A 9,909-nucleotide genomic window follows, 5' to 3' on the forward strand; every position below is an offset into this window, starting at 1 on the left:
TATATATATATATATATATAGAGAGAGAGAGAGAGAGTGTGTTTAATATAGTAAACAATTTATTTTAACATTTGTCTTCTAATTCTCATCTTATCCATTATCTGTCTGAATAAGGTGGAATTCTGCACTGATTTTGGAGACCCAAACAAAGCCAGACCTTGGAGCAAACACACACGCCAACCATCAAACAAAGTTACAGAAGAACAAAAATCACGTGAACAAGGAGAAAAAGACGAAAAGGTTGTGCAGCTCTACTGTCACTTTTTCTATGTCTGCACTGATCCACTCACTTTTGTTTGCAAACTGTTTTATTGGAAGGTCTGATTGATTTTTCATAAGTCAAACTGAATTTATGCTTTCACTCCATTTCCACAGAAGCAGAAGAAGCCTTTGAATGTTCTTGGAGATGTAAGTATGCTGCTCTTTGCATGACATAAATCATACTCGAATAAATATGCAGAGATTGTATCAAATGCAATTTGTAATCCTCAGCTTGAAAAAGACCAGAGCTTCCAGGAGTTCCTCGCTGTGCACCAGAAACGCACACAGGTGCCCACTTGGGCCAATGACTCTACGGAAGCGACTTCTGTTGGGGCTGATAAGAAGAAGAAGAAGAAGAAGGAGGAGGAGGAGGAGGAGGAGGAGAAGAAGCAGTGAGCAGCTGTTAGTAATGATTACCTGAACTTTGACTCTGATGAATCAGAGGAATTTAGTGAGGCTGAGGAAGATGAAGATGCTGATGAAGAGGACAAACAAGGTAAGAACTTTGTGCTTACTTCTAGACACTACCAGATGATCCTCTCACTTTCTGATTGCATAATTGTGACGTCTCATTCTCTCCAAATGTGTTTTCTCACCAGATACTGATAAGAAAGCATTGAAGAAAGATCTGTCTGATATGGATTATCTTCGCTCCAAAATTGTGGAGAAATCAGACATGGTGGATGAGAAAGAGATGGAAGAGGATGAGCATGAAGAAAAAGAAGGTGACAGTGCTAATGCTGCCGAGGAGGAGGAGGAAGAGGAGGAAGAGGAGGAAGAGGAAGAAGAGGAAGAGGAAGAGGAAGAGGAGTCCCCGGCCCAAAACATAGACAGTGCTTATGAGAGTGGTGATAAGACAAGCAGCCAGAAAAGCACAAAACCAGCAGCTCAGAACATGGTCAGTGTGATAAAACATGAGGTTTAATAGGGAATAGTTTGGCTATTAGAGGCTCATTTCTTTATGCTGTTCATACACTATTATAGATTGAGCCGAGCACAGAGTTCACAGTCAAGCTACGAGGTGCCCCATTCAACGTCAAAGAGGTGAGATATCGGTTATTGATCATTTCATTGTATTACAGTGACATGCACAAGAATCTATTTCAGACACGCACATAAATTCCCAGTATAACATTCTAATCCATTAATTCTAATTTATTTTTACGGTCTGACTTGAGTTTATTAAGGTTACCAGGTCCGTCCTCTATTTTTTGCACTTTAGGTTTAATTTAAGTTTATTTGACAGTGTTCATGTTTATTTTTACATATATAATTACAGAGTAATTATAAATAACTACAGGTACACGTTGTGTTATTTCTTGGAGCTCATAATTACACACAGTTGTTGTTATTAGTATAGTAATTAATTATAATGTGTGAAACATGAACGCAGTAACATAAACCTTTACCATTTTTTTTATATATAGGAAAGATATTATATTCCTGATAATGTAATGGTAATAATATACACTACTACTATTCAAAAGTTTGGGATTGATATGATTTTTTTGACATGCTTTTCAAATAAGTCTCTCCTGCTCACCAAGGTTGCATTTATTAGATCAAAAATACAGAAAAAAAACTGTAATTTTGGGAAATATTATTGCAGATTAAATTAGCTGTTTGATATTTTAATTTATTTTAAAATGTAATTTATTCCTCTGATGGAAAAGCTGACCTTTCAGCAGTCATTAGAAAGAAAATCGAACATAGCATTTGTTGATATAGAAATCTTTTGTAATATTAGAAATCTTCAATGTCACTTTTGATCAGTTTAATGCATCCTTGCTGATCAAAGGTATTATTATCATTATTTACCTTACAGAACCCACATTTTTGAATGGAAAATATGAATTTAAAATTGGAACATTTATCCATTATTCATATGGACAGTTACTTGCAATATTGGTACATAAATCAATAAAGCTAGCTTATAATTTATGCATATAAGTTTTCTAAAATCGTTTCAGACAGTCATTTTTTATTTGCCTAAATTTTGTTCTATCTGACTGATTTATCACTTCATTGTAGCAACAAGTGAGAGAATTTATGGTGCCTTTAAAACCTGTTGCCATTCGATTTGGTAAAAACAGTGACGGACGCAAATCAGGTAAGAGCATCTGTTGTTTACCATCTGTAGCTGATTTAAAAATTTCATTCTGGTGCCATTTGATTAATGTCAAATTTCCTGTCATAAGGTTATGTGTATGTGGACCTGCACTCAGAGGCAGAGGTCGAGAGAGCCCTGCGCTTTAACAAAGACTACATGGGTAAGCAATTGTTCAAGTACACAACTGTGGCGAAAAGATCCTGTGTGTTTTGATTTGTGAGGATAACCTTTTTGAAAACAAGTACTACAAATAAGGCTGATTTCAGATCTCAATGCATGTGCAATATCTGTGTAAACCCACAGGGGGACGCTATATTGAAGTGTTCAGAACCAAAAACTTTACAAATGATAGGTCTGCAAAGAGAATTGAGAAGGAAAGAAAGTTTGTGCACGAGCTGAGGGACGATGAGGAAGAGGAAGACGTGGCGGAATCAGGAAGACTTTTTGTCAGGAACCTGCCCTACACCTGCACCGAAGAAGAACTGAAAGAAGTCTTCATCAAATATGGTGACGAGTCACATGACACGCCTTATTATCGGCACTAAACAATGTGGGAAATGGGAGTTACAGTCTGCCGCACAATTTCTCAAATATTTTTCTTGTGTCTCTTATCAGGTCCTCTTTCTGAGGTGCTTTTTCCCATAGACAGTCTGACTAAGAAGCCCAAGGGCTTTGCCTTTGTGACATACATGATACCAGAGAACGCAGTCTCAGCCTTGGCTCAACTGGATGGCCACGTATTCCAGGTACTGATCCAATCATTTACCCTCATTTGTGTCCATGTGGTTTTATTTGCTTTCTTAGAACTGTCTGCATCCTGTAGGGGCGGGTTCTGCACGTCATGGCTTCAAGGCTGAAGAAGGAAAAGCCAGATCAAGGGCCCAATGCTCCAGGCAGCTCCTCGTATAAGAGGCAGAAAGATGCCAAAGACAAAGCCGCCAGTCGCAGGTCAGCATTTGATGAACCGTCTGAAGTGGAAAACATTTACTGGAGGTATTCACAATTTTGTTCTTGCACAGCTCTCATAACTGGAACACGTTGTTTTTGGGCACGAGTGCAGTAGCCGATGCCATCGCTGAGAAATACAACACGACCAAGAGCCAAGTGTTAGATCACGTGAGTATTTGGGACCTAAAAATGGTCTCTCTTGTTCTGGAGAGGATCAATGTAGTGACTTTGGATTTGTGTATGATTTCAGGAGTCTGATGGGAGTCTGGCTGTGAGGATGGCCCTCGGAGAGACACAGATCGTACAAGAGACCAGACAGTTTCTCCTGGACAGTGGAGTGTCTCTGGACTCATTCAGTCAGGTATAGTATGTGTGCTTTGCTCACATAGTTAAAGTCAATGGTTTGGGGTCAGTAATTTCTTTTTTTTTTTTTTTTTTGAGAAATTAATGCAGTTATTCAGCAAGGACAATTAAAGCATTTTATCATGTTACAAAATATTTCTGTTTCAAATAAAAAGCTGCAAAACTGTTTTATAACCAATTGGTAATACTAAGAAATTTTTCTTGGGCCAAAATCAGGATATTAGAATGATTTCTGATGGATCATGTCACACTGAAGACTGGAGTAATGATGCTGAAAATTCAGCTTTGCATCACAGGAATAAATTACGTGTTATAATATATTAAAATAGAAAATAGTTCTTTTAAATTGTAATATTTTTTTAGTCATAATAATAAATTATTAGTAATGTATTTAGTAATAATAATTATTTTTGTAATAATTGATTGAATAAATGCAGCTATTGTGAGAATAAGAGACTTCTTTAAAAAAACGTTTAAAATCTTACCAACCCCAAACTTTTAAATGGTAGTGTAAATGCAGTCAACTTAAAAAGTAAGTGATTTCTGTCATACTGACATATCAGTTTGTTTGTTTAAACTATAAATCCATCTTTTTTCTATAATAGATATTTTTTATTAAAAATTAGGCATGATATTAAAATTCTGACAAAAGAGATAAATTATTTTTAGATTTGATTAAATATTAATGTTATATTCTATGTGTAACATAAATGAAAAAATCAAACTAAAATCAATCTTTTTAAATACTTAAAGAAATTTTAGGTGTATTTAGGGTAATCTAAATGTGAAAATATCCAATATCGCCTGCGATCAATACATTAAAAAGAAACTAATATTGCCTGATTACTGATTTGTTACAGACATATTGTGCATTCCTATTTGAAACACTGACGTTGTTGTTACTAAGCCATCTATTTAAAGTTAAAATGTGAGCATAATTCATAATTAGGCCTGCATGGAGTCTGCAGAGCTTTCCAATCATCTGAATTCCAGTTCTGCATCGGAATTCCACAGTTCGCTTAATTTGCACAGAAAAATGTGATGCCTACTGTGTGCAAATCTATGGTATCTGTTTGTATCTGCATGAATCGTGTTTTATGTGTCTGTGATTTCCATCCGTTTAGGCAGCAGGCCAGCGCAGTAACTCTGTGATCCTGGTGAAGAACTTGCCCTCAGGAGTGCAGGTCGCAGAGCTGGAGGCTCTGTTCTCACCCCATGGATCTCTAGGAAGAGTTCTGCTGCCCCCATCTGGCCTCACTGCCATAGTGGAGTTCCTGGAGCCCACCGAAGCCAAGCGGGCCTTCATGAAACTTGCATACACCAAGGTCAGTGGGGGACACGTTTGTGATGGGCATGTGAGCTACTGTTCTCACTGCAAAAATACTGTACTGAAATGTAAAAAGGAATTTTGGTTAGTTTAATAAAACTTGCGACATGGTATGATATTATACGGTCTGTCTCTTCAGTTCCAGCATGTTCCGTTGTATCTGGAGTGGGCTCCTGTAGCAGTCTTTACAACTCCCACAGCACCTAAACCAGGTAATCCTTTAATCCTGACATATCAGCCTGCTGGTGCTTAAACCAGCAGTTCATCTCTTCTATGAAGGGTGTATGTATGCCTAAGGACTCAAATGTTCATATCCGAGCCTAGGGCTGGGCGATATAGCAAAAAAATGTATCAACGATATAATGTTTCATATCGTTCGGTATCGAAAATTATTGACAATAATTATTTCATTTTTTTAAAACGAAGAGCGATAGAATTAAAAAAAAAATTTAACCACTGTATTTTTAAGTGAACCCAATTTATTGAGACAAACAATAAATATTTTTTGTTTTAACAGTCAAACACACAATAAAAATTAAACCAATATCTAATTTCTAATGTTTTATATGCAGATTAAATAGGTTTTAAGGAAACTAGTTAACTGGTGCTCAAGAAACATTTCTTATTATGAATGTTATTATCAGTTGTACTGATACATATTTTTGGCAACCAAGATTGTTTTTTTTTCAGGATTCTTTGATAAATAGAAAATTCAGAAGCATTTATTTAGTATAGAAATCTTTTGTAAATTTAAAATTGCCTTTACTGTCACTTGATACATTACTGTCATTTTTCTCCTTCATGTCCATCCTTCTCCTCCCAGAGGCTCAAAAAAAAGATACATCTGCTGAGAACAATGACTCGGCCAGAAAGGAAGAAGAGGAGGAGGAGGAGGAGGAGGAAGAGGAAGAGCTAATATTGCCCGGCTCAACTCTCTTCATTAAAAACCTCAACTTCAAGACATCAGAGGAAGCATTACGGGAGGTGAGCGCAGAGGCCACAACGACATGTGTTGTGTGATCAGATCACCCAAAACAGATGTTATGTTAATAGCAGGTGTAAACATGGCCCATGTCTCACCATATGGCTTTCATTGTGCTCTTTTGACAGACGTTTTCTAAATGTGGTGTGGTGAAAAGCTGCACAATATCAAAGAAGAAAGCTAAAGCAGGTTTGTTTTCAGTCATATTTACCATATCGATTTCATCTGTGTATTTGTGTATTTGGTTTTGCTCTCTCTCTTTTTTTTTTTTTCTCATTTCTCACATCTTTTTTCCTCGCTGTGTGAATCTCACCTGGATCTCTTTGTCTCTCTGTCACTCTCTCAGGTAAATTGTTATCAATGGGTTATGGCTTTGTGCAGTACAAAACTCCAGAGGCAGCACAGAAAGCCATGAGACAGCTGCAGGTAAATGACCATCTGCTGCCGTTTCATTGCCGTATTTATGTACTCTTATTATGCACAAATATTCATGTGATGAAATCGATTCAGGCAACTTTTTTCATTACTTCTTTCATTTTTCTTGCAGCACTGTAAAGTAGATGAACACCAGCTTGAGCTGAAAATATCAGAAAGAGAAGTCAAGTAAGTGAATTGGGGTAGTGAAGATTTATTTTTAGATTACTTTGTCATTGCTTTTAAATGTGGTTTCTTAGTCTGTTTGAATACTAGGCACACGCATAAGTGACAGCTGTTTTCCTCCTGTTGTTTTTGCAGGTCAGGCGTGCCTCAATCCAAGAGGGAAAAGCAAACTGCCAGGAAGCAGACGACCTCTAAGATCCTGGTGCGAAACATCCCCTTCCAGGCAACAGTTAAAGAACTGCGAGAACTCTTCTGGTCAGCCTTGTTTCACATTTAATGGCCATTTGTGTTGTTTTCATTGTGTTTCATAGAACATTGAAAACAAGTATTTTTCACTAACAAAAATGACTATGCTAATATCATGGTTTTGGACATGGTACCCGTGTAATAGTCTGTCATGTGAGTTTTGAAGTGCAGGTGTAGTATGTAATGTTGGATTCATGTCTTTTTATCAGCACGTTTGGAGAGCTGAAGACAGTCCGCCTGCCAAAGAAAGGGATCAGTGGAGCCCACCGTGGTTTTGGCTTCATTGACTTCCTTACTAAACAAGATGCCAAGGTGGGTGCATCTGTCTCTGTATCTTTCTGTCTCTTTTCACAGTCAGGTAGTCTCTTGTGAAACAACTAATCAACATTGATCTGGTCCACTATGTGCAGGAAATCTAACACTAGCTTTGATTTCATGCTCGTTTCTTACAGAAAGCGTTCACAGCGCTGTGTCACAGTACCCATCTTTACGGCAGGAGGCTGGTGTTGGAGTGGGCGGATGCAGAGGAGACTGTGGACGACCTGAGACGGAAAACCGCACAACATTTTCATGGTAAAATCTCTGCTTTATACACAGTCAAGTTATTTTGCGTTGACAGTTGCAAGCAGTTTTGATGAGTAACTTCTTAAAATTTGCCACACTTACCTTATTTTAAGTACAATAGCTCAGATCTTTTCAAAAATAAAAAATACAGAAAAAGGTAATATTGTGAAATATAATCGTAACTTAAAATGTCTGTATTCTCTTTTAATATATTTTCAAATGTAGTTCATTATTTTGATGGCAAAGATAAATTTTCAGCAGCCATTACTTTAGTCTTTAGTGTCACTTGATTCTTAGGGAATCATTTTAATAAGCTGATTTGCTTACGTTTTCTCAATAACAAACTATTTTTGGTAGCATTGTAACATGTTACAATTTTGAGTTTTTCTGGCACTTTAATGAATCAGTTTGTTGGATGGGTGATTTCAATGAACTGGCTGCTTCATAAAACAGATTTACTAATTGCTAGATATTCACTGGTTTTCAATAGTTATCTTTCAGTAGTTTTCCCAGAATTCCTTATTTTTTTTGTTGGTGAAATAAACATCAAATTCTCAGTTTAATCTGTTTTCAAATTATCTTAATTAGGTTTATTAAAAAAAAAAAAAAAGTAAATAAAAAAAAAATGACTGAAAAGTGCTAAAAAATACTGAAAATAATTGTTCTACGTGTGAATAAATGTTCTATATAACCCTTATTATCTGTAATTATATTTATATAATTACTTATCTATATTATTTGTGGCTTTGTTCTTTAACTTAATTTATTGCATAATTTAGTGACTGTTTCATTTAATCCTGTCGCTTCCAGAAATTTGAGTTTTTTTATGAATCAAATAAATAGTTGCCCGAATAATTATACTAATTTGTTACAGCCTTTCATTTTTTGTATTTGTCAATTAAACCAATGCCTGATTCTATTTATAGTCTATTCATAGTTTTAGTGCCAGATAGTTTCAAAATCAGTATTGATTCTTTTTATTTAATACATAATTTGAAAGATTTTGCCCCCTTAAATAGTGACAAAATTTAAAACAACAATTAAAACTAACCTTTTCTATACTTTTTCCAAATTGCAGTTTGACTGTTGATTAACTGCTTGCCAAAGCACGAGCTACTCCTAATTTGAAGTTGTTTCCCCAACACTGGTTGCAATTCTAGTCATTTGCCTTCTATAATTGAATTAAAACAAATCTGTTCACAAATCTGTCCCCTTATCATCTCTCTCAGATGCTCCTAAGAAGCAGAGGAAGGCGGAGGTGTTAGAGGGAATCTTGGAGCAGATGGAGGTCGGGGAGGAAGACGGGGAGTGAATAGCAGCCGTCAGTCACCTCCAGCATCTATAAGAGAGTAAATCATCCAGTGGAACTCCATTGATCTCTATTATGACTCCGTCTTAACAGCTGCTTCATGGTTTCTTCAGGAATTCTTCCTTTTGGCCCCAGATGCTCCCAATTAGCTTTTTATTATATACTCATACATCATCTCTGTTATTGCTGTCAGTGTATTAAACACAGCGTCTCCCCGCAGACCAACTCTGGCTGAAGGTGAACTCGACGACGGACTCCTTTTGAAAAATATGCTTTAAGGCCAAGTTTGCTTTGTGATGATTAAAACATCTAAAGTGCCGAGACGTTTCATACTCTGCTGTGACACGGCTGCCATTGAATAGTGACTGACCAAAATACCAGTAGCTGAAAATAAAACTGGAAATGTTTCCTTCAACATAATTTTGTGACATAAAATGTGTCTATTGTAGTCTGTTCCTGACTAACAATAAATAATTGCAAAAAAAATATATATTTTTTGCATTGTATAACAGTCTTTTTCAGTGTATGTCTCCACAATCTGAACACCAGTCAGCGTTGCATTCAAGAAATGACAAGTGCTTTCATATTTTTGGGATCATACTGTATTTATTGATGTGACAATAACTAATTTTGTCTGGAAATGTTCCTATCTTAGGGTAGTAATTACACTAGAAAGCTCACTTTGTAAAATGTGCTATTTGTACAGTCGAGGTCAAAACAGTCTTGGTCTAGTCTACACAGAGGATGCCTTTCACACCACATAGTGGACATTCTAGTGTACTGCATCACAACTGCATGATATCATGTGGCTTCAAATCAACCTGTAATGTTATCTGTTGTGAAATATGGAATTTGCTTGGTCATTTGTTTTCGGTTTGATTAAAGGGTTCGTTCATCCAAAAATGAAATTCTGTCTTTTATATGTTTCCTTATCTCATTCTAAACCCATATGAGTAAAGGCTGGGATACACTACATGCTGTCAGCAGATTTTACAGCACTAGGCATCACACACTTGCCAACTTTGTAAATGGTTACAGAGGAAAAATTGGAATTTTATATCTCCCAATTGTGACCTTATAACTCAAAACATGGCAGCAACTGACTTTATTAAAATGACTAATTAAAAAAAAATTCTCACGTTGAGGCGATATTGAGTTTCCAAAATTCTCGGATCACAGTTGATCATGATTTAGTGTAC

At 36.4% G+C, this 9,909-nt stretch overlaps 1 protein-coding gene across 1 annotated transcript in view; it reads left to right on the forward strand.

Moving 5' to 3' along the window:
• Positions 1–9,634, forward strand: part of LOC107599409 (probable RNA-binding protein 19) — an 11,854-nt gene extending 2,220 nt beyond the window's left edge. The window contains exons 3-24 of the mRNA XM_016290988.1: positions 115–240; positions 376–408; positions 493–642; positions 1,064–1,159; positions 1,246–1,305; positions 2,293–2,371; positions 2,460–2,531; positions 2,675–2,878; positions 2,987–3,117; positions 3,195–3,319; positions 3,391–3,487; positions 3,570–3,680; positions 4,807–5,007; positions 5,149–5,221; positions 5,833–5,993; positions 6,120–6,180; positions 6,338–6,417; positions 6,539–6,594; positions 6,727–6,846; positions 7,047–7,149; positions 7,290–7,410; positions 8,631–9,634. Coding sequence (XP_016146474.1) covers positions 115–240; positions 376–408; positions 493–642; positions 1,064–1,159; positions 1,246–1,305; positions 2,293–2,371; positions 2,460–2,531; positions 2,675–2,878; positions 2,987–3,117; positions 3,195–3,319; positions 3,391–3,487; positions 3,570–3,680; positions 4,807–5,007; positions 5,149–5,221; positions 5,833–5,993; positions 6,120–6,180; positions 6,338–6,417; positions 6,539–6,594; positions 6,727–6,846; positions 7,047–7,149; positions 7,290–7,410; positions 8,631–8,713 — 2,343 coding nt within the window. The 3' untranslated portion in view covers positions 8,714–9,634. The remainder of the gene's footprint in view (positions 1–114; positions 241–375; positions 409–492; positions 643–1,063; positions 1,160–1,245; positions 1,306–2,292; positions 2,372–2,459; positions 2,532–2,674; positions 2,879–2,986; positions 3,118–3,194; positions 3,320–3,390; positions 3,488–3,569; positions 3,681–4,806; positions 5,008–5,148; positions 5,222–5,832; positions 5,994–6,119; positions 6,181–6,337; positions 6,418–6,538; positions 6,595–6,726; positions 6,847–7,046; positions 7,150–7,289; positions 7,411–8,630) is intronic.
• The last annotated feature ends 275 nt before the right edge of the window (positions 9,635–9,909 follow it).

This window comes from Sinocyclocheilus grahami, unplaced genomic scaffold (genome assembly GCF_001515645.1).
Source record: "Sinocyclocheilus grahami isolate Dianchi unplaced genomic scaffold, SAMN03320097.WGS_v1.1 scaffold266.1, whole genome shotgun sequence".
Lineage (NCBI taxonomy): Eukaryota > Metazoa > Chordata > Actinopteri > Cypriniformes > Cyprinidae > Sinocyclocheilus > Sinocyclocheilus grahami.